Source organism: Acinonyx jubatus, chromosome C1, assembly GCF_027475565.1.
Source record: "Acinonyx jubatus isolate Ajub_Pintada_27869175 chromosome C1, VMU_Ajub_asm_v1.0, whole genome shotgun sequence".
Classification (NCBI taxonomy): Eukaryota; Metazoa; Chordata; class Mammalia; order Carnivora; family Felidae; genus Acinonyx; species Acinonyx jubatus.
In genome coordinates this window covers 197,246,665-197,274,513 of record NC_069381.1, presented here as the reverse complement: position 1 = coordinate 197,274,513, position 27,849 = coordinate 197,246,665, and the positions used below count along the sequence as shown (strand labels likewise).

At 45.5% G+C, this 27,849-nt stretch overlaps 2 protein-coding genes and 1 long non-coding RNA gene across 6 annotated transcripts in view; 2 read left to right on the top strand and 1 right to left on the bottom strand.

The window, feature by feature from the left end:
• LOC113596779 (uncharacterized) overlaps window positions 1-1,481 on the top strand; it is a 3,703-nt gene extending 2,222 nt beyond the window's left edge. The window contains exon 2 of the long non-coding RNA XR_008295552.1: window positions 1,119-1,481. This is a non-coding gene — a long non-coding RNA (uncharacterized LOC113596779). The remainder of the gene's footprint in view (window positions 1-1,118) is intronic.
• Window positions 503-27,849, bottom strand: TMEM169 (transmembrane protein 169). 3 transcript variants are annotated; one of them, XM_015066698.3, is made up of 4 exons: window positions 27,720-27,817; window positions 24,915-24,971; window positions 5,964-6,328; window positions 503-3,618 (listed from the first exon to the last, which is right to left on the bottom strand). In XM_015066698.3, the coding sequence occupies exons 3-4, from the start codon at window positions 6,232-6,234 to the stop codon at window positions 2,996-2,998; spliced, it is 894 nt and encodes a 297-aa protein (XP_014922184.1). In that variant the 5' UTR covers window positions 6,235-6,328; window positions 24,915-24,971; window positions 27,720-27,817; the 3' UTR covers window positions 503-2,995. The 3 variants fall into 3 exon arrangements, with proteins under 3 accessions (XP_014922184.1, XP_053071737.1, XP_014922185.1); XM_053215762.1 differs by having other exon boundaries at window positions 27,051-27,763; XM_015066699.3 differs by lacking the exon at window positions 24,915-24,971 and having other exon boundaries at window positions 27,720-27,849.
• Window positions 11,039-16,153, top strand: LOC128314119 (uncharacterized). 2 transcript variants are annotated; one of them, XM_053215761.1, is made up of 3 exons: window positions 11,039-12,786; window positions 14,797-14,896; window positions 15,273-16,153. In XM_053215761.1, the coding sequence occupies exons 1-3, from the start codon at window positions 12,288-12,290 to the stop codon at window positions 15,430-15,432; spliced, it is 759 nt and encodes a 252-aa protein (XP_053071736.1). In that variant the 5' UTR covers window positions 11,039-12,287; the 3' UTR covers window positions 15,433-16,153. The 2 variants fall into 2 exon arrangements, with proteins under 2 accessions (XP_053071736.1, XP_053071735.1); XM_053215760.1 differs by having other exon boundaries at window positions 15,263-16,153.

Below are 27,849 nucleotides of genomic sequence, written 5' to 3'. Positions count from 1 at the left end.
GCTCTGTGCTAACAGTGCAGAGCCTTTGTGGGATTCTTTCTCTCCCTCACTTTCTGCCCCTCCACTACTCATTCTCTCTCTCTCCCTCTCTCTCTCTCTCTCTCTCAAAATGAATAAATAAATTTAAAAAAATGAAAATCCTGCAGAATAAGGGTTTTATGCCCCCTTGGACTTGAACTGACATGAAAGTGTTGCTTAATGTCAATAGACAGGATGGTTTAGAAATAGCAATATCATCATGCTGGATCAATTATAGTTTACCCAGCTCAGTGTATTATGGCTGCAAAGCAGTTGGAAAGCATAGTCTTCCTTCCTGATATTCACCATGAAGATTGAATAACTATGAGCTAACAGAATGTTCCTGTATGGTATTTATTCTCTAGGTATTTGCTGACAGCAAAGATGAGATCGCTTTAGATCTGTTTAAGTTTTCCTGCCTCTAGTCTAGGCTTTTACAAACCTTGTTAGAGCCGTTTTTGAATGATTTCAGTTTATAAGCCCATTTCTTTCACTAGGTTGTGAGCCTAACTAGGATGAAGGCCATGTCCTCTTCATCTAAGAATCCCTTGAACCTCACCTTCACCCCATCCTCCTCCATGCCACCATGGCCACCATACCCTAGTCCTAATCATGATTATGTTTGGCCTTGGCCATTGGTTTCCCTCATCCCAGAAAAATGTGACAAGTGTGGTTGCAACTTCCTAATGGAGGCTTAGGTAAATCCCCTTAAATTAGTGGAAAGATTCAAGATATAAGGATCCATATGAAGATGGTTATACATATATAGGACAGCTACCACACTCATCCGTTTTCTGCAGGCTGAAGCACTCAAAGCCATTTTAGAGACATTCAAAGGCTATGTGAACAAATGTTAATTAGATTTTATTTTTATTTTGTCTTCATTTCAATTTTTTACATTTCTGCAAAAGCACTGGAGAGCACCAAGTTTATTTTCAAAAATGCTGGACAAAGTTGTGTTTCGTTTCGTGTGAAGCTAAGTTTTTGTCGTTGTTTTCAAAAGGGGTTCTTCTGAAGGTGGCATTCGCCATACATTAGGCAAATGTCCCGGGCCTTCCGTGAGAGGGCACTACTGACTCATCTGGTTTGATTCACGGCAGGTCTTTCCACAGTTTCTTCCTGAGACATGAACAAGAAATGGGCACCAGCTGTTCTTGTGAGGATCCAAACCTCCAAAATCTGCTTGACCTCTTGGGATTCAATTCTTTGAAATTAGAAAGACACCCTCAAGAATAAATTTAAAAAGGAAAAAAAAAAGTTTGGGGCACCTGGGTGGCTCAGTTGGTTGAGCATCCCAACTCTTGATTTTGGCTCAGGTCATTATCTCAAGGTTCGTGGGTCCAAGCCCCCAGTGCTTGGGCTCTGTGCTGACAATGCAGAGCCTGCTTGGGATTCTCTCTCTCTCCCTCTGGCTCTGCCCCTCCCATGCACTCCCTCTCTCTCCCTCTCTCTCCCTCTCTCTCTCTCTCAAAATAAATAAATAACCTTAAAAAAAGGAAAAAAGGTTCAGATTCTATCAAACTGCATTCATCTGGCTTACACCCCCTAGTGGCCAGGAAGACACAAGCTTCACAGTGGAAAGCCACTGTTCCTTAAACTCCAGAAAGGTCTGAGTGAGTGAGGCTGTAAGTGAGGTTTTGCCAAAAGACAGAAAGCTAACTCTGTCTTCTACATGCTTAGGGCTACTGATCCCTGTTGGGGGAAGTTTTCAATCCCTCCCTACACAATCGTTAATATGTAGATTAGATTAAATATCACTGCCCAGTCCTGCCTTCACTACCAGGAAAAAAGTTATGCTACCAATTGCATTCAACTGTTCACTCTTCCTTCCTAAAAACCCTGAAACCACATGACATTACAGACTAATTGCAAAGTACATGAGCTGCTAATATCTATTTATAGCATATACATAGTATATATAGCTAGTATCTATGTATAAATTCTCTGTGTAACATTCAGGCCTAAATAAATAAATAAATAAATAAATAAATAAATAAATAAAACTATATTAGCACGTTGGGATCTGGATATATTTAAGTAATTACTGTGAGGCAGAGACTCTTTCATGCCTGTCGAAATAGCCATGTTTCTTTTTTTGCTTAAATTAGCAGAACCCAAAAATTTAGCCTAGAATATAGCTGCCCAACCAAAAGACATTTCCCAGTCTCTTGCGCTTGTGAGGTCATGTGACTAAGGTCTGGCCAATAAGATCCAAGAACTGTTGAGTGACACTTCTGGGAAGTCTCCTTAAACAGGGAAGATAGGCCCTTTGCCCTTTCCTCTGCCCTGCCAGAAAGGTGGGTGTGATGGCCGGAGCTAGAGTCAGCACAGAGGTGTTGAAGACAAGGACAAAGAGGGCTACCTCCTACTGATGGTAGGGGAATAAAGCCTGGGATTTGGATGACTTCATCAGGTCCCCTGATGGTCTGCCTCCAGACTTCTGCACAAGAAATAAAGAACCTTCCATCTTATTTGAACTATGGATATTTTAGGGTTTTAATCATATGCCACTAAATCAAAATCTAAGTGATACACACAGATCTTTACTACACTATCCCTGCTACACTGTGGTAGCCCTGCTTCCTGTTTCTCTCCATCCTACTTCTTTTTGGTGAACTTGGTCTCCCTGGCGCCTCCCTTTTCACCCTGTCACCTTTAGTCACATACTCCCCTGGGTTCCAGGCACCAGTATCTTCAAGCTCCTGAACTTACACACAACTAAGCTTCCTGTCCCAGATAAATGGTCATTTTAGAGCAAGGAATGAGAAGAATTCACCCATGGCTGGATTGCTTTGGCATAAATTGCTTTTCTGTTCCCTGCTCTCCTGGAACCATCAAGATGGTAGGACAGAAGAGTGTGGGCTAGAATTTTCAGAAATGAGAGGGGTAGGGGGCTAATGTAAAGAACAAATCTTCTGGAATTGGAAGATGATATATAGGCTATTGGGACCACAGAAGGAAATAAGTTCTTGGAAGTTTAGACAGTGGAAGTTTCTACTTCCTGGGTGGAGTCCTTGTTGGAGAGAGTGCCTGAGATATTGTCAGATTCAAGCAACTCTACGATGCTGTAGGGAGAACAGTCCTCCAGGCCCAGCTTGCTGCAGAGCCAGCCACAGAAGCCTTTCTCCATGTCCCGGGCAGCTTGCCACCATGCTCCCCAGGACCATGAGAGCTGGACCACAGCAGCATAGAGGCCCAGGGAAGAGGCCATGGCCATGATGAGCACTGGATAGAAGAGAATGAGGCAGGGGCAACATGAGATCTTGTGCCAGAAGGTCCTCTCCTCGTTGTACACGAGGAAGATGTTGTACCAGGTGATCGTGCCATAGTAGAACGAGACAACAAAAGAGAGGATAAAGACTACAGGCAGGCAGACCAGCGTCCAAAGGACCACGTGGGGCCCACGGTCAACTCCCATTTGGCAGGCCTTTCTGTCTTCAGGTGTTACTTCTCTTGATGACCCTTTTGGCTTCGTCAATTCTTGCAGCTCCTTCTCCGTCAATGTGACGTGGATGTCCACCATCTGGCCCTTTTTCTTCCCTCGAGTAATGGTCCCGGTTAGTGTGACATAGCGGCTGTCCAAAGGCATGTTCCACATACCTGCAGGGCATTAAGGAGGTGAAGCCAAGGTCAGAAGAGTGGACATTTCATCACAGTGTCATCCCCTGAGCTGGGGGCTGGGTACAAGAGTTCCTGTTTTCATAGCACCTGGCCCAGTCCTAGAGTCAGTGATTCAGTGATGGACTGAGTGGACCTCCCTCAGGAAGGTGACCGCTGGTCTTATTACTCCCCAGTCAACTCTCCCTCCACACGGGTGGGCCCTGAGAAAACGGCGAAGCAGGAGAGTGTTGTCTCCCCACTTCTCTGGGCCTCAATCTTGGCACAGTCTCTGTGATGTGAAGAGGTGTGAGGGACTTTGCCACAGACACTGCTTTAGAATGATCTTATTTCTAGTGTATAAGTGCTGTGAAAATACTGCTTGGGAGTGTCTACTAGCGTGTGTGAAGATGGCACCGTGTGTGTAGACTGATGGGCACCCTGCTCCCCTTCCCTTCTCAGCCCTGTCTCTGTGCTTCCATGAGAAAAGGCTTCCTCACATGCCTGGGGTCATCTCAGCCCTCATACCCAAGCTCTGTACACACACACACACACACACACACACACACCACACATACACGACCCGTATCACAAATGCCCCCCCTCCACATGCACACACCCACATACCACCACCACCATTAAACGGCCATCCTTCGGCCATCCATCCTGGAGTGAGGCTGGAGATACTGAAACAGGGAAGTCTGTGGTCCTTCATATGTGAAAGTAGTCTCTGAGTGGAGGTGGGGGAGAGTATGGGCAGGACTTCTCGCTCCCTGACTGCAAGAGGGACCTAATGGACCCGCCTAAAGAGCAGGTACTGGGAGAATGGCCGGGACTCTGACTATTCAGATAGAAGAGTTGTACTGCTCCCCCAGAACCTAAGGATTTCACAATCTCCCGCATCTCAGTAAATGACACCACCACCTACTTCTCTGTGGAATCATTGCTGATTCTTCCCCGTCTCTCGCTACCTGCCTCTGATCCGTTAACAAGTTCCACATTGCCTCTCTTCCCTAGCTGTCTCTCCCGCTATCACCTGTCCTGGCCTCTATGTTAGTGCCGTCGTGGCTGCAGTGATACGACAGTCTCTCATCAGCTTCCACTCTTACCCTTTATAATCCACTCTTTATAGAGAAGCCAGAGTGGTTGTTTAGAAATATAAATGGGATGGTGTCTCTCCTTTGCTTAAAAGCCCTCCACTGACTTCCCCTTACACTTCTAACCAACCCCCAATTCTTTACTATGATTGCAAGGCCCGGCATAATCCTCTTAAACACCTCTGCCCATCCTCCCACAGTTCCCTATACTCCCTACACAGAAATAGCTCCATTCTCTGAATAGGCCAGTGGTGCTCCCATCGTAGGGTCTTTGCCCCTGCCGCTTCCCCTCCTCTACAAGCTCTGCCCAAGACCATTTCATAGCTAGCTCCTTAATATCAGCTCAAATGTCACTTCTCAGAGGCCTTTGCACAGCCATGCAATCTCTCCCCCCATGCCCTCCACCATCGCCATGGTTGATTGTCTTTGCAACTCATATCACTCTCTGAAATTACCTTTTATTTACTGACTTGTTCACTGTCTGTCTTCTCTTGACTAGGAGGTAAACTGCATGAGAGCAGGGACATTGCTTGCCTTGTCCACTGTGGGCCTATGTCTTAGAGATTAGAGCATCTACACAAATAGATATACCTCATCTGTCTACTGCTGTGTGGTGATGCTTAATCCAGACAGTCCACAGCTTCATTAGCAGCAACAGACATTCTTATACATGCATCCTTATGCCTATGGGCGTAAGTTTCATGGGGTAGATACTAAGAATTTCTAGACGATAAGATATGCATATTTGGAATTTAATAAATACTGATAAACTTCCCTACAAAGTGGCTAAAGCAGATTCCATTTCTCCTTGAGGTATATGAGAGTATATCCATTTTCTCAGATTGATGTTATCATATTTTACCCAACTTTTGGCCAACTTATGTGTAAAGGGATATCATAACTTCTTGCTGTTATAATTTGCATTTTCCCGATTCTTGTAAAAGTCAACTATCAGCTTATCTTACGTGTATTAAATAATTAGCATAATCTCCTTGTGTTACTAATTTCTGTGTATAAGTCAGTCTCTTCTATTACACTAGGAGTTCAGAAAGGACAGAGGTCTCCATATCACTGAGAAGAGAACATAGTAAATGTTTAATAAATACTGTCCCTTTGTTGAATGAAGACTGCAACATTGTGAGAAGAACTGTATCAACAAGAAGAAATAGGTCATTGAGGGAATCCCTGTCTATCTTCTGGAGAATCCTCATTCCTTCCTGTGGCTTTAAGTAAGTGGCCCCAGAGACTTACCATCATCTGCAGGATAGTCTAGGAAATCATCCCCCTCCTCTTCTTTAGGTCGGTCTCCACCTTCTGATTCCCCAGGCTCCTCATCCAGCTTCTCATTTTCTGACCGGTAGATGATGATAGATTCTGGGCGGGACTCTTTCCTCTTCTTTTTCCGGCGACCCATTGTGGATTCCCCATCCAGGGCGAGGGCAGCGGCCATGGCCTTCCTCAGAGAGCCCTGGTGGGGGCTTGGGAGCTGTCCCTGGACTTCTACTGGTGCCAGCTCTTCCATCCCAGTCCTCACGTCTCGCTATTCCTTGTGAAGAGTCTGACTTGCTTGAGCAAACTTATGACCCACACATCACAGAGCTTCTTCCTGGATGGGGCTATGCAAAGATGTTCCACCAATAAGTTCCACATAAAATAGGAAAGCAAAGCCATCAACAGGAAGCAAGTAGGGTGAGATGGAAAGGGGTCTGGGAAATGATTCTCAACTTGGCAGAAGCCTTCTCCTCCCTTTGCGTCTCATAACACTGTATTTTGGGAGTGCTGTGGAAATACTCTCACAAAATTGGATTCCTGTGAATAAAATTGTATGTATGTTGCAATAATACGTTGTCATTTACACAACCTTGTAATGTCATGCAAAACTCCTGAGTTTAGCCAGATGCTGAGTAAAAGGAAGTTGGGTGAGGAAGCCCTATAGATAAATGGGAGTTAAAAACTATTGTCACTCCCACCAAACATGGCGATTTGGATGGCGGGGACCAGTACTTCAGGCTTCTGGCTGCCGAGACCTGCATTACAACTACACTCAAGTGGATGAAAGCAACTTTCAGTAAGCTCCCCAAAGATGGCACAACATCACCAACCATGTCTACCATGGTGTTATTCTATGAAGGGCACCCATCTCCTGGCTTCTTGTTGGCCCAAGATCCCAGAAAATTCCCGATATTTGTCCTATCACATTCTGGGAGACCAGTAGAGAGGATGTATACTTTTCCGCTTTTAAGATTCTCTCTCCTCTTTCTGTCCTCCGGGTAAAGAGAGATAGGGACAGAGGAAAGTCTGTATAACATCTTTTAAAGAAGACACTGATTGGCCTGTGTTTTGGGTACACTGAACCATTAAGAGGAGAGAAATGTTTTCAGTGCTGCTACTAAAGAGGGGGAAATTAGCAAATTCCCAGTTAGTCATATTGAGGCAGCTAGGTGCTCATATGCTTTTTAAAACAACAACAACAAACAAAAACAGAAACTCAAAAATATGTCATTATGAACAGTTTCAAACATATGTAAATGGAGAACCTTTTTATTCTAGAAAGAAGCAAACCTGTACAAAAGTGAGAACAATTTTAATGAAATTTCATTGTCCCTTTCACCCAGTTTCAACAGTAATCAAAATATTCATAGCCAATTTATTTAAAAGCAAATCTCAGACACCATTTTATCTAACTATTTCAGTATGTATCTCTTACATACAAGGACTCTTTTTTTAAAAAAAAGATGACCACAGGGGTGCCTGGGTGGCTCAGTCGGTTGAGTGTCTGACTCTTGATTTCAGCTCAAGTCATGATCCCAGGCTCATGGGATCAAGCCCCGAGTCAGGTTCTGCACTGAGCCTGGAGCCTGCTTAATGTTCTGTCTCTGCTTCTCCTGCGCTTGCATGCATGCATGCTTTCTCTCTCTCTTAAAAAAAAAAAAAAAAGCCACAATATCATCATCACACCTCATTTCTTAAAAAGAGCTTCTTTGTAGAGTTTATTTATTTTGAGAGAGAGAGCACACACAGGGGAAAGGGCAGAGAGACAGGAGAGAAAGAATCCCAAGCAGGCTCTGCACTGACAGCCCAGAGCTTCATCCCAGATTCATGAACCTGTGGGATCATGACCTGAGCCAAAATCAAGAGTTTAGATGCTTAACCAGCTGAGCCACCGAGGCACCCCATCACACCTCATTTTTTAAAAACGATTCTTGAGGCAGCTGGGTAGCTCAGTCGATTGAGCATCCAACTCTTGATTCCTGCTCAGGTCATGATCTCACAGTTAGTGGGATTGAGCCCTGCATTAGACTCTGTGCTGACAGCGTGGAGCCTGCTTAGGATTCTTTCTCCCTCTCTCACTGTCCCTCCCCCCACTCTAAATAAATAAATAAATAAATCAATATTTAAAAAATAAAAACAATTCTTTAATGTCATCAAATATCGAGTCACTTAAAATTTCTCTGTTTAACAATTTAAAGTCTATTTTCTAGAATTGGGATCCAAATAAGGTCTATGCAATGCACACAGATCCTATAATTGTTTGTCTATAGCAATGCTGTCCATTAGAATTTCTGCATTGCACTAGAAATGATACTCATAAACTGGGGAATTGCTTTTTTTTTTTTTAATTGAATTCTCACCAATTTAAAAATAGCCGCATGTGGCTACTGACTACTCTATTGGACAGTGCAGGTCTATATGCTCACCCTCCAATTTTTTCCTTTCCCATTTCCTTGTTAAAGAAGGCGGGTCATTTATCCTGCAGATTGCCATGACCTAGATTTTGCTAATCTCATTCCTGTAGGGTGTTCCTCTGAACCATGTATTTCCTCTAAATTGGTAGCTAGATAGGCTTGATCAGATTCATGTTAGAATGTTTCTCGCTGGTTGTTTTGGCCAGACAGTGTTATAGAGGGCATTTTGTACTACCATGTGAAGGCACCTAATGGCAATTTGGCCATTTCTTGTGAAATTGGTACCCATTGATGATCACTGTCTAGATCCATCAATTCATCAGGAGTTACAAAATAGTGGTATTCCATTTATCTTATTTCTTCTTCCTTTACTAACCAGAATACTCATATGCACTTTCATTTTTTTAACGTTTATTTTTGAGAGAGAAAGAGGGAGACAGAGTGCAAACAGGGAGGGGCAGAGAGAGAGAGGAAGACACAGAATACAAGGCAGGCTCCAGGCTCTGAGCTGTCAGCCCAGAGCCTGATGTGGGGCTCGAATTCACGGACCACAAGATCATGACCTGAGCCAAAGCCAGAAGCTTAACCGGCTGAGCAATCCAGGTGCCCCCCCAAAATTTTTAAGTTTATTTATTTATTTTTGAGAGAAAGAGCAGGGGAGGAGCAGAAAGAGGAGAGAGAATCCCAAGGAAGCTCTGAACCAACAGCACAGAGCCTAATGTGGGGCTTGAACTCACCAACTGTGAGATCATGACCTGAGCCTAAATCAAGAGTCAGATGTTTAACCAACTGAGCCACCCAGGTGCCCCCTTCACATGCACTTTTAACAAACCCAGTTTTAAACTGGGTAGAGGAGGCAAACAGCCTTGTTGTTATCCAATATTATTGGTAATTATACTGGGAAAATATCTGACTACAACAACAACTTCTATTAATATGAAAAATTTCTAAACTATTTACCAAATAAATACCTGTTTATACTTGGTAAAAACTATTTAGCAAATTCCCCGGTTCACAAACAACTCCTTGAGAATTGTTAGATTCTACTCATAACCCTGCCACCCCAGGATCCTGGACACTGGCCACTCTCTATGACTCCAGGTTGACAGTTTTCTGTTATTTTTGTTCTCAATTTCCAAGTCTTCATTTTCTTTCAGTGGTCTCTGAGTTTTTCCTCTCTTTCAATCCCACATGCACACTCCTTGGGTTCTCTTTATGCTCAGTAACAAGGCTTCTCCTCTCATTTGTATTAAATAGTCCTAATGTTTAGTGGGCTGGCTCTGCCAGGGGGGCAAAAATAACAGACCAAAAAATCTAACTAGGCTCTAAGCACTACTCAAATTGAAGCAAAGCTCCTATATTAAAATTATGCATCTTTGATATTATCATGTGACAAGGCCGACTCTATATCATATTTCTTCAAATGCCAAAACACACATTTTTTTCCTCATCTTAATGTTTCTAAAATTTGGATGCATCTAAAGACCAATGGAACGACTTTTCCCCCTGAAAGGCTGAACTACCTTCCCAGCAAGTAGCTCTGGCTTACTGCCCTCTCGCCCAGGTCCTCCTTTGTCCTCCAGTTGTTAATTTTCTTCTCAGTCTCTCCACTGGATTGCAGGTACTTAGTCCTAATCACCTTGCAGGTATCTGGAACACATTGCCCAGGGACTGGGACAAAGAGGGTGCTAAGTGACAGAACTGAAGATGCCCACAGATGTAAGTGGAACGTTATGGGAAGTCCTCACAGCCTGACATTGCCTGGGGAAGGGGAGGCTGTTTAAACAGAAAGAGCTTCATTATCTTCACAATCTTACACATGCAAGTGGCCAGACTGAAAGACATCTTAGATTACACACCTAAGAACAGAGAGATCCAGGACACAAAGGCTTCCTGAAATAAACAGATTTAGAAGACAAAGAACACAATCACTAGAATATTGACATTACCTTAAGGAGTATTTATGTTTGCCTTAATGGTATCAAGAAGCTCAAACAGTGCTCTCCTACCAAAGTAGCCCCAGTGCAGAAGAGAGTAGACATCCAGCCAGAAAGGACTGGAAGGTTAGGCTGTAGCTTTCCCTAAGGCCAGAGGTTTGTTATTAAAAATGTTTGTGGGGGCGCCTGGGTGGCTCAGTTGGTTAAGCGTCCCACTTCAGCCCAGGTCATGATCTCACGGTTCGTGAGTTCGAGCCCCGCGTCGGGCTCTGTGCTGACAGTTCAGAGCCTGGAGCCTGCTTCGGATTCTGTGTCTCCCTCTCTCTCTGCCCCTCCCTAGCTCTCTCTCTCTCTCTCTCCCTCTCTCTCTCTCTCTGTCAGAAATAAACTTTGAAAAAAAATAAATAAAAAATAAAAATGTTTGTGAATTTTGAATTCTACTTTCTAAGAGTCTGCATTTAATATAAAAATGTTTTCCCTGGTGCAAGTCCTCTAGTAAAACTGATGCTCGGTAAGTCATGCTGATGTGCGAAACAAAGGCAGAAGGAAATGGTAGCTAAAGTTAAATTTCCTTATAACCTGCAGCCCATAGACAAAGACTCAGTGCAAGCAGAATATAACATTTCTTTCAAGAACTCCTAACTGTCTTAATGTTAACGCTTTGCTAGAGGGAAACACAACCTTAGCCTGACAACAGCTGAAAGGGCGGGCCTACGCCAGCTGACTCCATCTTGTTCTGTGTCCTTCACCTTGACCACACCTCCTCCCCTTGAGTAACCCCCCCCTCACCTGCCTAACAGGACTCGACCCTTCCCCAGGACCCTTCCCCAGCCAATCGGCTGAGGCCATAGCCATTACCTCACCAACTGCCCCCAGGCCCCAATAAAACCTTTGTCCTTTTGAAACTCGCTCTCTTTCCCTGGTATCTCACCGCTGCGTCGGTGCAGGTAGGGGATTGAGCTCGAGCTAGCTCGAATAAAGGCTCTTTGCTTTTGCATCGGACTCGGCTCCCTAGTGGTCTTTGGGGATCACGAATTCTGGGCATAACATTTGGGGGCTCGTCCGGGATCCCCAAGAACCCCGAGGGACCCCGACCCGGAGAGCCTGACTGGCCACGGTTAGTGTCTGTTTGTTCTGTCTTTTCTGTGTGAGCTCATTTCTGGAATTCTGGTAGTGCCCGACGCGGTCTAAGTGGACGCACTGGAGGACCACGGGCCGGGAGTTTCGGAAGACGTTCTGATTCTCCCTTCTGGAGGGACGTGGAATCCCCTCAAAGGTCTGAGACGAGGCGGGTCGCTCCCGCTGGTCGGCGTGAGGCCGTCGTCTTTGGAGGGACGTGGAATCCCCTCATCGGTTTTGGAGGGACGTGGAATCCCCTCAAAGGTCTAAGCTAGCTTGCAGTTTTGCTTCCATGGAGTTGGAAGACTTTCTAGGGGCCCTCTGTTTGTCTGTTTTTGTGTTTCTCTGTTTTGTTCTGTGGACTTGCTGGACGGACGTTATGGGACAGACTCAGACTACTCCTCTAAGTATTATGATTGATCACTTTAAGGATGTGAGGGGAAGAGCTAACAACCTCAGTGTGGACGTCCGAAAGGGTCGGTTGCAGTTTTTTTTGTTCTAGCGAGTGGCCAGCTTTCAATGTCGGATGGCCACCAGAGGGGACCTTCGACCTCCCTACCATCCACCGAGTCAGGAGTATCATCTCTCAGCCTAAGGCAGGCCATCTTGATCAGCTCCCTTATATTATCACTTGGCAGGACCTTGTAGAAGACCCACCCTCTTGGCTTAAGCCCTTCCTAACCCTGCTCCCTCCGGAGCCAAAACCCATTCTTGCTTTGCAGGAGACAGAGAAGAGGAAAAGTCTTACCCAGCCTTCAGCACCCCTCTACCCTGTCCTACAGGGGGGTACTGAAGAAGAATTAATTTTTCCTCCCCCGTATAACCCCTCTAGGATGCCGGAAGAACACCATCCTCCCCCTCGGGGGGAGGCAGACGCTGTTCCGAGAGCGGGAGGCGGAAATGCTCCAGGGGGAAGCCCGCCCTTTACCAGACAAAGGGCTCAGAGGGGGCAATCCGCCTCCGCCGCCGACTCCACTATTCTGCCCCTGCGAGCCACCGGACCCCCAGACGCGGAGGGGAATCAGCCCCATCACTATTGGCCTTTCGCCACTAGTGACCTCTACAATTGGAAAGCTCAGAATCCTAAGTTTTCCGAGAAACCGGCAGGGCTTATTGATTTATTAGACTCTGTTCTTTTTACCCATCAGCCCACGTGGGATGATTGCCAGCAGCTTTTGCAGGTCCTGTTCACGACTGAAGAAAGAGAAAGAATCCTCAGTGGGGCCCGAAAACTAGTTCCAGGCGCAGACGGGAATCCCACCACCAACCAGGCTCAGATAGATGCCTCCTTCCCCTTAACTCGGCCCCAGTGGGATTTCAACACGGCAGAAGGTAAGGAGAGGCTCCGGGTCTACCGCCAGACTCTAATGGGGGATCTCCGAATGGCTGCTAGAAAGCCAACCAATTTGGCCAAGGTAGGAAATGTACAACAGGGAAAAGATGAATCTCCGGCTGCCTTTTTAGAACGGATCATGGAGGCATTCCGTACCTACACCCCCATGGATCCAGAGGCTCCAGAAAGCAAGGCAGCTGTTCTCATGGCCTTTGTAAACCAATCGGCCATAGACATTAGGAGAAAATTACAGAAAATAGATAGACTAGGAGAAAAAAGTCTGTAGGACTTACTGGTGGTAGCCGAAAAGGTGTATAATAACCGGGAGCCTCCTGAGGACAAGCAGGCTCGCGCCATGGCGGCTGCCAGCAGTAAGCAGACTCGAGACCTGGCCAGAATACTACTAGCTACCACTGCTGACTTCCCCGAGGAACGAGACCGCCGTCTCCGGCAGCTGGCAGACGACACAAGAAAAGGTAAAAGCACCAAGGGGGGGAAGCAGAGGCTGCAGAAGGATCAGTGCGCATACTGCAAGGAGATAGGGCATTGGGCCCGAGATTGTCCAAAAAGAGCTGGCGGGAAGGGAAGCAAGACTGATCGAGTAAAAGTCCTAGAGCTGGATGAACTAAGTGATTAGGGGAGTCAGGGTTCGGACCCTCTCCCCGAACCCAGGGTAACTCTTAAAGTGGAGGGGACCCCTATTGACTTCCTTGTCGACACCGGAGCACAACATTCGGTCCTCCGCACCCCACAAGGAAAACTAGCCAGCAAGAAGTCCTGGGTACAAGGGGCAAGTGGTATGAGCCAGTATTCATGGACTACCCGAAGAACAGTAGATTTGGGAACGGGCCGGGTATCCCACTCCTTTATGGTAATACCAGAATGCCCCTACCCACTGTTAGGACGGGACTTACTGACCAAGATTGGAGCTCAGATAACTTTCAGACAAGGGGGGCCTCAGGTCACCGATGGCAAGGGCCACCCCATCCAGGTCCTGACCATGAAACTGGAGGATGAATACCTCCTCCACCAGGAGGCACTCCCGAGAGAGAATAATATAGACAGATGGCTACAAGAATTCCCCTCGGTTTGGGCAGAGACGGGGGGGATGGGACTAGCCGCTCACAGGACCCCAGTCCTGGTAGAGCTCAAGCCAGGAGAGGGTCCGGTAAGGATCAAACAATACCCCATGTCTCAGGAGGCCCGGAAGGGGATCCAGCCACACATCCGGAGACTACGAAGCCTAGGGGTACTAGTTCCTTGCCAGTCTGCCTGGAACACCCCCTTACTGCCGGTCAAAAAGCCTCACACAAATGACTACCGACCGGTACAAGACCTCCGGGAAGTAAATAAGAGGGTCGCGGACATACACCCAACTGTTCCCAACCCATATACGGCAGAAGGACGGACTATAAAAAATAAGCAGGAGATACTTAACCTGCTTACAGCCTTATGGCTTCCTGCCAAGCTAGCCATTATCCACTGCCAAGGGCACCAAAAAGCTGATAACCCAGTAGCTAGAGGTAATCGAAAGGCTGACCAGGCAGCCAAGGCAGTAGCCCTTACTCCAGTCCCCACCATGACCATACAACTACCAGACCCGGGAGACCCAGTTTTACCAGACCAGCCCAAATACTCCCAGGAGGAGTTACAGCGGATCAAGAAACTCCCTATGGCCCAGGAGATAAAGGGATGGTGGTATACACATAACAAGGAGCTCGTGTTGCCAGACCAGCTCGGAGTCTCAATATTAGAGCACATGCATCGGTCTACTCACATGGGGGCCCGAAAATTAAAAGACTTAATCCGACATGCTGGAATTAAGATTCACCAACAGGACACCAAAATAGAGCAAGTTGTATCTGCCTGCAAGACCTGCCAACTCACCAACGCGAGGGCCACATCAAATAAAAAAGGAACCAGGCTCAGAGGCACCAGACCGGGAACCCAATGGGAAGTCGACTTCACTGAAGTCAAACCAGGAAAGTATGGTTTTAAATATCTTTTAGTATTTACAGACACCTTCTCTGGCTGGGTGGAGGCATACCCAACCAAGCATGAAACGGCTCAGACGGTGGCTAAGAAGCTACTAGAAGACATCTTACCCAGGTATGGTTTTCCTGCTATGGTAGGATCAGACAATGGACCAGCTTTTATCTCACAGGTAACACAGGCAGTAGCCAAGGCGGTGGGGGCAAACTGGAAATTACATTGTGCTTATAGGCCCCAGAGCTCAGGACAGGTAGAAAGAATGAATAGAACCCTAAAAGAGACCCTTACCAAATTAACCATGGAGACTGGCGGGGACTGGGTGACTCTCCTACCGTACGCCCTTTACCGGGTTAGAAACACTCCTTACACTCTGGGTTTTACTCCCTACGAGATCATGTTTGGCAGGCCACCCCCTGTTATTCCCAGCCTTCGAGCTGAACTTATTGCTGAGTTTAAAGATCAAGAACTTTTTCTTTCCTTGAGCGGGCTCCAGAGGGCGCACGAGGACATTTGGCCGCGCCTCCGTGCCATCTACGAGGCTGGCCCGATCCCGACACCTCATCAATACAGGCCAGGAGACTGGGTCTACATCAAGAGGCACCACCGAGAGACTCTCGAGCCGCGCTGGAAGGGACCCTACATCGTGGTGTTGACAACCCCCACCGCTCTCAAGGTAGACGGCATCGCGACCTGGGTCCATCACACCCACGCTCAGCCAGCGGACCCCTCCTCGATCCGGAAGGACGTTGTCACGCGATGGGCCATCAGTCGGGACCAACACAGCCCGCTCAAGCTCAAGCTACAGCGCATTTGACCTACCTAATATTGGTAACTCTGTTAACTCTGCTTGTCATTGCTCATGCTGCCTGGAGTCCCCACACCCCCCAAAACATCACCTGGCAGATCATAGACACCAGCTCAGGGACAATACTTAATCAGACGTCCCAGAGCCACCCCAGGGACACTTGGTTCCCAGAACTTTGCGTAAACCTCCAAACTCTGTTCCCCTTGTCACCATAAATGCAGCCGGTCCCATGATTGGGTCCCTAAGCTACATGACAAGGGGGGAATGAAAGGGCGGGCCTACGCCAGCCGACTCCATCTTGTTCTGTGTCCTTCACCTTGACCACACCTCCTCCCCTTGAGTAACCCCCCCCTCACCTGCCTAACAGGACTCGACCCTTCCCCAGGACCCTTCCCCAGCCAATCGGCTGAGGCCATAGCCATTACCTCACCAACTGCCCCCAGGCCCCAATAAAACCTTTGTCCTTTTGAAACTCGCTCTCTTTCCCTGGTATCTCACCGCTGCGTCGGTGCAGGTAGGGGATTGAGCTCGAGCTAGCTCGAATAAAGGCTCTTTGCTTTTGCATCGGACTCGGCTCCCTAGTGGTCTTTGGGGATCACGAATTCTGGGCATAACACAGCCAGGCCTCCAGAATCCTGTGTCTTCTTTTGGCATATGCCCTTGCCTTTGGAAGGCCCACAAGTGTAACTTCCTTTGCCTTTATGTCCCCCAACTCCGAAGCGTATAGTCAGTCACTCCTCACAATCCTGGGGCAGCTCTTTCTGCCTGCGGGTCCCATCCTGGTGCTTTAATAAAACTACCTTTTTACACCGAAGACGTCTCAAGAATTCTTTCTTGGTCATCAGCTTGGAACCCCAACACTTCAAACCCCATCAATACCAAGGTAATTCTAGGATGTGGGTGACCTCTGAGCACAACACTTTATATTTCCCCTAACGTACAAATCTCAGAGCTTGAGAGTATAAAAATAAATAAAAGAAACTTCATTTAAAATGGAGTCCAGAAGCCCTGACGTGAGAACTGTCACGCAGGTATCACTCAACCTGTGCAACCTGTGCAAACAGCAGAGAGAGAAAATTAAGAATTATCTGGACAACTATCTTTTTTTTTTTTTTTTAATGTTCATTTATTTTGGAGAGACAGAGAGACACAGAATCCAAAGCAGGTTCCAGGCTCTGAACTGTCAGCACGGAGCCCAATGTGGGGCTCGAACCCACAAACTGGGAGATCATGACCTGAGCAGAAGTCAGCCACTTAACCAACTGAACCACCCAGGCGCCCTAGCTGGACAATTATCTTAAGGCCATTTTTCACTTGGAATTTTATCTCCTGCTTTTATGAAAAGGAAGGTGGACCTTTATCTGTCCCAGCAACAATTCACTAACCACTGCTTTAGAGGGAGATAGGAATTCCAAAGGCTAGAGGACAGAAGGCCAACTTGCAAACCCCATTTTTCTTGTTCAACTTGTTCTCTCTCATTGTTGACAGGGTGGCACCTAGGGGGATGTGGTAGGGCAAAATAAATGTATACTTGGAGCTTGAGAGTACTAAATGGTTCCACCAACTTAGGAAAAGATGACTCTGTAGCTGTGGTAAAAAGTAGCCATCAGAACGAGTTGTAAAGCTGTTCAATTGATCAACAACAACTTCCCTCAGTAGTGATGCTTTTGGAAACCAGCCCGTTAGAGTCAGTATCTCATTTCTAAAAGTCAGTGAGGTTAGTGAATTTGCCCCTGACTGGCCGACTGGGGCTTTCACTGATGGGTGGGCCATGCTTTTTGGGAATATCCAAAAGCATATTCATATAGGCAGTTGTTGATCAAACAGGTTTAAAACTACTTCTGGTGATTACTTGTTATCAAGGTTTTTCCTAAATTTGTGGGAACTTTTTAATTCTATTTGCTTGCTGATCTCATTTGATCAGATGTGTCTCAGAGCAAAGTATACTAGTTATCGATTGTCATGTAACAAATTACCCCAAATTTAGAGATTTAAAAAAACAACCGTGTTATATCCTACACAGTTCTGTGTGTTGGGAATCTGGGAGTGTCTCAGCTGAGTGGTGGGTAGGCTTCTTAGTCTGCTTTCTACCTAAAGAATTTGGGGATCCAAAGGCCTTTTTTTCTTTTGGACAGTTTCTGAACCCTTTAGTATTCTGTCAATTTAATTCTCTTAATAACTTTGTGGCTCTCCCGTGAATAGCTTTTGTGGGTCAGAAATGTGAGAGTGCCTTAGATGGATGGTTCTGTCTCAAGGTCTCTGAAGATGGCAGGGCAGCAGTCATCTGAAGGCTTGGATGGGATTAGAGGATCTGTTTCCAAGATGGCACACTCACATGGTGCTGACTCAGTTCCTGGGCCTCTCCATGGGCTGTATGAGTCTCCTCACAACAGTGTCTCATTTCCCCCAGAGTGAGTGATCTGGGAGCAGATTTTCTTCTTGACTACTTTAACTGTACTTTTTTTTTTAAGTTTATTTATTTTTTCAGCAATCTCTGTACCCAATATGGGGCTCAAACTCACAACCCCAAGACCAAGAGTCACATGCTTTTCTGACTGAGCCAATCAGGCGCCCCTCAACTGTACTCTTGATCCTACCTCTTCCACATCCTTGATTTTCTCCCTCTCTAATACTTCCAACTTCTCCCCTTCACTGGTTCCGTTTTAACTACAAACAATCCCAGAATTCCCTGCCTAGAAAAACTGGTTTCACTTTGCCACTTGTTCTATATGATGTCCTGTTTCTCCCTTTCACAACTAAGCTTCTTCACCAGATAATCTATAGTCACTCATTACCAGTTTTCCTCCCAATGTCCTGTTTCCTTTACCATCTTTTTCTCCCTACTCCCAAACTCCTTTCCAACACACACACACACACACACACACAGGTAAGTCATTTGGAGAGATAAGGAACAGGCCAGGAAATGAGCATTTACCAAGCCTTATGTGCCAGGCTGTAAGGTAAGTTTTTTACACGTTACCTCATTTCCACATCTCAACAAGCTCACCATTATATAAAGAAGTGTGATAACTTGAATATAAGCCTTTGCATAACTTCAAAGCCCAGAATTTCCCAACCAAGATTTAGAAGTCAAGTGTTAGTGGTGGTTGCAGTAGACAGCTGATGAGTTTGTATTTGTTTTCTTGGTTTGATTTGTGTTTGTTTTTTCACTTTTTGCTATCTCAACCTCATTCCTCTTGCCTTTGGTGATAGAGCCACTCTTTTCTAGGTGGAATACAGCCTTGAAAGTCACGAGTGTGACCGCAGTGATCATTTTACCATCTGATTCTCCTTATTTACAAGTCATTCTTGAACCTTCCCTTACCTCCTTTGACTTTCTTTCTTTCCTTTTTTTAATGTTTATTTTTGAGAGAGAGAGAGAGTGAGCACAAGTGGGAGACAGGCAGAGAGAGAGAGCTAGAGGATCTGAAGCAGGCTCTGAGCTCACAACTTTAACTCATGAATCATGACCTGAGCCGAAATCAAGAGTCAGCTGCTTAACCAACTGAGGCGCCCCCTTCCTTTGACTTTCTCCCGTCATTCTCTTGCTACTTCTCATGCCCTCAGTCTGCCTCTACTCCCTTATTTGTCTCCTTCAACTGTAATAGCCAGTGCTTTTGAGACTCAATTCTCAACTGACTGCTCTCTATTCTCAACAGCACATTTTCTTCTTCCTGTTGAAATATGCAGCCTTCGTATCAATACCTCTATGCCAAGAATGCCCAAATATAGAATTAATTATATAGAATTAATATATCATCTAGATATTCTCCACTTAAATATCTTGCCATGTCTGGCTGAGCATGTTCAAACCAAACTTATCATTTTTATTTCTAGCAGACTTAACCTCTTAGATTACCAAGAGGATAGGAAAACAGAAGGGAAAGGAGAAAGGGATGAAGAAGGAAACCCTACAGCATTTACGCTGTTCCTATTCATAAAAGATAACATTTACTGACTGTATAATTTGTTAGGTTCTGTGTTAATTGCTTATATATGCATTTTCCTGTTTAATTATATTTTAATATTTTTTGGACAATACTATGTGCCAGATATTATACAATTGTCTCAGGCACAACAATCTTATAAAACAAATACTGTTTTACAAGTGAGGACATTTGGACTTAAAATCAGTAAAAACCAGAACTCCTTGGTGTAATCATATTGTTTAATTGTTACAGCAAACCAATCGAGTAGGTACTATTTTTTTTTAATAGGTATTATTATTATCCCCATTTAGAGGAGTAATTTGCTCAAGGTGACATGGTGATGAGGCTGGGACTTGAACCCAGGTTTGCTAGTTTCAAAGCCCATGTTCTATTCATTGGGCCATGCTGCCTGCCAACATTTACCCAAGATTCTATACTTAAACCCCTAGAGTTGTCTTTGATGAGTCCGTTTCGCATATTAGGGATATATTCCCACGTCTCTAATAGTAATCCGTCTCTAAGTCCTGCCAACCATTCCCAGGAAATCTCTTTGTTCATCTCTCCCTTTGAATCTCTACTCCTCCACCCCACCCCACGCTGGAGCACACTCTCCTACTACTTCCTCCAAGCTGGTTTCTCAGCCTCTCATTCCAGAAGTCTTCATCAACCATTTTAAATGGTGATTAACAAAACATCATTTTTATGTTGTCCAGTAATCATCACTATCTTGCCATTCTGGACTAAAATATATCTAAAGGGTCTGCTTGGTGTTTGAGGTTCTCCAATTCATGCCCCACTTTTGGATTCAGTAACAATTTTTCCCCTTCCCCACAGCATGACTAGTGACATATCTACTTATGTTGCTTTTAACACCATCTTCACTTTCCTCCACCCCTTTCAAGCCTGGGGCAAGACAGACTCAATCACTGGTGTCCCCTTCTGTGACTACCCCAGCACACCCATCTCTCCCCACCCCAGTCCTGTTGTTGCAGAACAGTGGGGACAATGGACTAAGTGTTCAAGGGTCAAATGCCTAGGATGGATTGGTACTTCCCTAATGTTAGTTTCTAATCCCTTTATTTTGCCTTCTCCTACTCTGTATTTCAGTAGCCTCTGCTATTGGTACTATGCTCTCTCAGTGCTTAATTATGTAGCATTTCATGCCATCTTGTATTGAGTATGAATGACCTCATTAGTTTTCATTCATCTTCCCAGGGAGATTATAAAATTTTAGAAATCAGGAACTGTCTTATGCTTCTTCACCTCCCGTGGTAAGACCCTGTGACTGGACACGTAGTAGACACTATGTCCTTTTGATCTGATAGGACAGAGCAGAAAGGAAAATGCCTATTCAAAAATAGGATATAACTGTTAAGAAAGGAAGGTTTAGTTATCTTCCCCATTTTTGTCCACTTTATTATGTGGTTAATATCATTTTTATTCCATTAATATTTGATCTGAGAAGCAGGTTCTTAACATTTCTCCTTCCTTCTAGATTCCATAAAAGAGAGAGTGAAACACATTTCCCCTGTTTCCAAGGCTTCATAATCAATAGAATTCAGAGGAGAGACAGGGCTTTGCTCTTTTCTCTGGAAGGCAGGCCTTACATATTCTCCACTTATGGCACAGTCCAATGATTAACAAATGTAGTACAGCAGGATATTAACCTCAATCAACCACTAACTCTGGATTCTCAGTCATCCCAAGGGAAAACTAGGTTTTAAAGAGCATGCTTAGACTCATATGCATAAAATAACTGGTTTTAAGTCACTCTTGATAGAAATTCTCCAAAGCATTCTTAAATTCATCCATCACTTTTTCCCATCTCTATTGCTACCATTCTTGTCTAAGGGGCCATCCTTTCTCATCTGTGGTTCTAAAAAATGCTTCTTGTCTTCTGGCTCCTACTCCTGCTGTTTTCCAATCAATTGTCCACTCAGCAGTAAGAAATATCTTTTGAAAACAAATAAAATCATGCTGTTTTTTGCTTAAAACCTCCAGTGATTTCTCATTGGTAGAAAATAAAATCCAAACTTTTTCTGGTGGCCTAAGGACTTGTGTGATGTGGCCCCTCCCCACCCTGCCATCCTATGCAATATACCACCTCCCTCATACATACCTCCTATACTGCAATCACTTTGGCTGCCTATGTATTCCTCAGGAGCACCTGAGGCCTTAAATACTGTGTGCCTCGCCTGGTATCTGCTCCAATCTTGTCCTGTCACATGGCCACCATCATTCTATCTCCCAAGTCTCAGTTCACTTGTCACCTCCTCCAAAGCTTTCCCAACACCAAACCTTCAACTAGGCTCCCATCCTGCTATTCATTATTCTTTCTCACAACAGCCTATTTCATGTACAAGACTTATCAACATCTGTAACTTTTACTTGTTATTCTACTTGTTCATTGTTTATCTCCTCCACTGGACTATAGGGTCTAGGAAATGGTATTGTACAAGTAGGCCATCGAAAGGTGTTCAATAAAAAAATTTTAAGTGACTGGATTAAGGATTTGGGTTGGGAAGGGCAGTCTAAAGTGGTAGCAATTAAAGATTAGCCTGATTTTGTCAAAAACTGAGGCTGAAGAAAAGTTTAATAAAGAGACATTAAACAGTTCCTCTGTGCTTAATAAGCCCCGTTATGGTACAGTTGATAAGTGGTTCTCCTGTATCCACTTTCTCCTCCAATAATGGAGGTTTCAGCTGGTCGCATCACTTCCCTCCTAAAGATAACATGTCCCAGCATCCCTTGAGGCTAGGTGTGGTCGTAGGACTAGTCTCTGGCCGAAAGATGTGATTAGATGTGATGTGTGCAACTTCCCTGTGTGGCCCTCTCCTTCCTCTTTTCACCTTCTTGAGAGCTGGAATGTGAACTTGATGAGCCATTTTCAGCCATGCAGACAAAAGCAACCCCTTAAGGATGACAGTGGACTGAGATGGAAAGAATCAAAGTCGCTGGGACAGCCATAAACTCTCTTCCTCTGGGTTGTAATATGAGAGAAAAGTATTTTCCGTGTTTTAATCCAGGATTATTTTGGTCTCTTAAGGCAGCTATACAAAACTCCTACCTAATATACTAGGATTGTCCAAGAAGTTAGTTTATGTCTTAATCTCTTTGCTGTGTTCTAATTTGTCGGCCCTGATGCATAGGCAGATCTGGATACACATTTCAAAGTTAGAGCATAAAATGACATCATACCTGGTAATAGCTGGTTTAAGCAGTTTTTATTTTCCTGGGTGGGCCAGAAATTCTAAAGCTTAGCTCAGTCCATTAGGTGTCCAACTCTTGATTTTGGTTCAGGTCATGATCTCATTCAGTTGTGAAATTGAACCCCACATCAGGCTCTGTGCTGGGCATGGAACCTGCTTATGATTCTCTCTCTCTCTCTCTCTCTCTCTCTCTCTCTCTCTCTCTCTCCCTCTCTCCCTCTCTCTCTCTCTCTCTCCCTCTCTCTCCCTCTGTCCCTACACCCCCCTCAAAAAAAAAAAAAAAAAAACCAACTCAGCCGTCGAGTACAAAGGATGTCACATTGATGTTGGCTCAGCCCCACCAAAAACCCACTAGAAGTCCATATACTATATGCTATTATGGACTGAATGTTTGTGGCCCTCCAAAACTCATGTGTTGAAATCTTAACCCCCAAAGTGACAGTATGAGGAGGTGGGGGGTCTTTGGGGGGTGATTAGGTTATGAGTGTAGAGCCTTCACAAATGAGATTGGTGTCCTTATACAAGAGACCTCAGAGAACTCTCTTGCTCTTTCTACCCTGTGAAGACACAGCAACAAAATGGCCATCTAGGAATCAGGCTCTTCCCAGACACTGGATCTGCCGGTACCTTGATCTTGATTTTCCAGCATCCAGAATTATGAGAAAAATATATTTGTTATTTAAACCACCCAGTATATGGTATTTTTATTATAGCAGCTTGGACAGACTAAGACAGATAGTGTTCTCTGCTTTAGTAAGCTAGCCAACAGTGTCCCCAAAGCAGTTTTATTAAAAGAAAACCAACAGCTCTTAGGCATTCAGTAAAAGCCCAAAGACTCACAACACCACAAAATGAGCATCCCTATCGAGCTATAATGCCTTTGTAGGGCTGAGTCATCACAAAGGACTCTAGTTCTTGCTTCCTGCTGGCCAGTCCCCCTCCAATCACTCAGTCACTAATTGCCCCCAGCCCTGCTCAAAACACACACCTCCAGAGTGGTGTTCCACTGCTGGTTCAAGGACCTCTCACTATTAGGCACAATTTCCTGGAGTCTGCTCACAGTTCTCTGCTCCCAGATGGTCACGGGAGCAAACGTGATCCAGTGCCTTCTCCAAACCCATCCAGATACCCTGCAGAACTTGGGGATTTGGTGGGGGGAGAAACCAGGAAGCTTTGAAGCCTCTGCCCTTATGTGCAATTAATTGCAGGAAGGAAAGTAACTCACATGGATGAATTATGGCTGGAAAAAAGCTAGTAAGTGGCAATGACAACAAGGTTCAACATCTGGCTACAATAAGGAGTGGTGGGGGCTATGGTAAGCATAAGAGTTCAGGTCTTGTCTGAAACAGGAAGTTATCGTTTCCCTCTCTTCAACCCACCAAGCCCACTATTCAACCAAGTGCTTTCACAGAGAAATGCAGGCCCATTTGGTATGGGTTGTCTGGAATTTCGTGTGAAAGTTCCTGATTTTATTGTCATGATTAGTCCAAATTTAAATAAATTACCACACAAATAACCAAAACAGAACATAAATGGTCTGCTATTCTGCCACCTTTGGTTTATACAGTTTCCAAATCAGGGTGCCCTGTGCCATAGATTTAAGAACAATCAGGAGTTTTATTTGTTTGTTTTGTTTGTTTGGTTGGTTTTCTTTTATTCCCCACCCCCCAGGAGTTGTTTTATTGTACCTTTCCCATATGGACACATCTCCCTCTTCCAAGGAACCTGAACTGGGGCTGGAAGGGTAGAGCATGATCATTTTCAAGTTAATTTCTACTATTACTGCAGTGAACTGTGCCTTGCTCCAGCCTTACTGCTCTTTCAATTCTTCTCTGATTCCTGTAGCTGTCACCCAAAGGGCCACTTATCACCTGTCTGGAGTCTCCATACTCTGCCAGTAGCATTGTGATTTTACCACCGTGAGATGCAATAGGCCGGCTAGGAAAAAAAAAATGTTAACTATTTTACCACTGAAAATTACCACTGGCCCCTGCCAAGAAGACAGCCGCACCAATGTAAAGGTGGAAGGGAATTTAGCTCAGACTGATGACAAGTGATCGGAAAAATGAGGCGACAGGACCTGCCAACCTCCCAACTTCTTGCCAGTTGCTGCAAACTGGCTGTGAGTTAGATTATACCCTGTTCCTTCATGGTCCTGGGAGCAGTATTTCTCTTGTCATTGCTCAACCTACCTGTCCTGAAAAGCCTTCACACTGTGGCTGGTTCATCATCCAGAGGCATCTGACTGTCTACAGAGGAAAGAGTTCCTGTTAGTGATGGTAGTGGGTTACTAGGAGCTTGCACATCTTACTGTGAAGAGCTGTAAAACTGGATTTTCACTGTCTAATCTTTTATTTGTTTATTGTCCTACCTCCCATGACACATATACCTCTTCTACCCTTCCATTCCCACTGCCGTCACACATATTTACTAGAATAAAAACTCTACAAAGGCAAGGGGCGCCTGGGTGGCTTAGTCTGTTGAGCATCCAACTCTCGGTTTCGGCTCAGGTCACAATCTCACAACTTGTGAGTTCAAGCCTCGCATCGAGCTCTGTGCTGACAGCTCAGAGCCTGCTTGGGATTCTCTGTCTCCCTCTCTCTCTCTGCCCCTCCCGCACTCGCACTCTCTCTTGGTCTCTCTCTCTCTCTCTCTCAAATGAATAAATAAATAAACAGTAAAAAAAAAAAAGCTCTCCAAAGGCCAGGACACCTAACTGTACTGTCCTCCGTACCATATGATTCACACCTAAACAGTACCCAGCATGTGGCAGATACTCAATAAATATTGGCAAAATACTGCTTAAGGAAAAGCTGGTTAAGAATCTTATTTAGGTGAGTTGGTTCAGGCCTGCTCTTTCTTCTAGGTGGGAAGTGACGAGATGCCTCACTGACATTCTTTTAGCACCGAGATTCTCTGAATGCTGAGTCTCACAGGCCTCAGTCAGTAGGAGCCAGCAGCTGCTTTGAGGCAGGAGAAAAGGAAGTTACCAGGCAGACAGGAGGGGTGGGGGGCAGGGGTGGAAAGATGTGTGAGCATCTCAGAAGATGAAGGGAGTCAGTAGTCAGTGCTAATAGGGTATGGCAGAGGGGGAGTGTGAAAGGATCATGGCCCTGGAGATGCCTTTTTCCCTAGGACAAAGGGGGCAGTGATGCAGAGCACAGGGTAGCATTCGATTCGGCCAAAGGAATGTCAGTGGAGCCTGGCGTAGATGCCCACAGAGGAGATGGCTCACACAGGAGCCAGAATTAAAATCTGGAAACAAAGAGCCTCCAAGAGGCAGCTGTTTCTGTACTTCCAGGCCTTTGGGGGTTAATCAGACTTTCAAACCCTCAGTGAAGTGAGAGGCAATGGCAAAGAGCACAGGCCCTTTCATTTTAACAGAGGATCTCTCAAAAGAGACCCCACATCTCTCGTAATCACTGATTCTCTTTGGACTGTAAAAATAGAGCTTTCTGACTGTTCAGACTGCAACTTCCTTGCACCCAAGGAATGGCTCCTTGTCATCCTCAAGAGGCAAAACTGGCTTAAAGCTAGTGCAGTCACCTTCTCACTGGAGGACTGCAGAATCCCTCAATTCCCCGCCCCCAGCCCAACTGCCCTGCAAAGGTGCAGCACAGCCAGGCACACACTGACCCACCTGGGCAGCCACAGCTCTGTGAATCCACAGGTCCAAACCATGTCTCAAACCACATTAAATTATATCTTTGATAAAATTATCTTTAAAAGAAATTTAAGGTGCTCTTTGCTCCCAAGAAAGAAAGCATGGAATTTTCTGGAATAGGAAAGCCCTCAGAATTGACTCACTGTTTCTCTTCCTGTTTAAGAAAAATACTTTGTCACTGGAATCAAATCACTATCTAGCAAATGGGAGGATAAAGAGATTTCTTCCCTTCTTTAATGAGTGTAGATTGGAAGCTGTCATCTGCAAAGACAGACGGGCAAGTATTTCTTAAAGGAGGTCAGAGAAGGGCAGGGGGATGGAGGGCCAGAGAGGAAGTGATATCTGATTCCACTTTCAACAAACCCCATTTCTAATTAGCTTTGTGAATAACCAGCTGATGGGTGGGCCCAACAAAAGAATGCTGGCATTTGTCTGCTTTTACAACATCTCAATACCTTGCAGGGGAAAATACAGTACTCTGACTGCAGACTTAGAAATAGCATCTTGCCTGGATTGTGAAGACCACAGCACCACACACATCCCCCAGATTTGCCAAATTCTTAGGCCACGTCTCACTAGGCCAGTCCAGGTATAAGCTCACTCTGGTGGGTTGACAGCATGAAGCTAGAAGATACGGAGGAGGATCTGAATAATAATAACTCACCGTTACTGGGTATCAAACCGCCGGTAAGAAATTTCCCCCATCCTCAGGATGCTCGCTTCCCTAAGGAATGAACTGGAGGATAGGATCTCACACACCTACAGATGCGTTCTTTCAGGCAGCACGCAGACTCATCAATTTATGCCCGGCTGAAATGGATTAGATCTCAAACCTGGTAAATGTTGCCTCTTCTGTTCATTGCTGGGCGGGGAAAGGGAGACGAGTTGGAGGTGGGTTCTAGTTTATTTTTTAAAATCATTTAGTATCTTGGTTCTGTGGATTACTGCAACGGCACCCTTCACTCCCTCCCCCCACCCCCTCCTCGGGGTCTCTTCCAAAGGGTGAAAGGATCTGGAGGCCAGATTTCTTCCCCCGCGGCTAATCCTGCCTCTTTCCTTCCCAGCAGAGGTCCACAGCCACTGGAGCCAGAGCATCCATGGACGTCGGAGGCAGGCGGGCGCAGCAGGGCTCCCGAGCTGCAGCCTCTCTTTCCCCAGATGCCCTGGAGATTTATTTCATCTTAATTAACCACGAGAGCTATAGCACTGAGGATTGAATTTTTCGAGAGAGCACACGCCCGCTTTTTGTCTGCTTCCCTTCCTCCGGTCCCCACAATGGCATCGAAATAAAAAAAAAAGAAAGAAAGAAAAAGCAACGAACAAGCAGTCTCACCTACACGTGCCGGGGACAAAGTCTGGCGGAGGACCCAGACGGAGTCAGGAAGCCGCCTCCCGGGAGCAGCCATCCGCTGGGAGGCTGGGGACCTGCCTCGGCGTGCGGGTGGGGCCACGGGGCGGGGCCA

Excerpts from the sequence above, each read along its gene's own strand:
- TMEM169 (XM_015066699.3), bottom strand. The coding sequence starts at position 6,234 with ATGGAAGAGCTGGCACCAGTAGAAGTCCAGGGACAGCTCCCAAGCCCC. Across the intron at positions 3,619-5,963 it reads AGACTATCCTGCAGATGATG|GTATGTGGAACATGCCTTTG; the intron begins GTAAGTCTCTGG and ends AATGCCCTGCAG.
- LOC128314119 (XM_053215760.1), top strand. The coding sequence starts at position 12,288 with ATGCCGGAAGAACACCATCCTCCCCCTCGGGGGGAGGCAGACGCTGTT. Across the intron at positions 12,787-14,796 it reads GGATTTCAACACGGCAGAAG|TATTTACAGACACCTTCTCT; the intron begins GTAAGGAGAGGC and ends AATATCTTTTAG. Across the intron at positions 14,897-15,262 it reads CTAGAAGACATCTTACCCAG|CGGGCTCCAGAGGGCGCACG; the intron begins GTATGGTTTTCC and ends TCTTTCCTTGAG.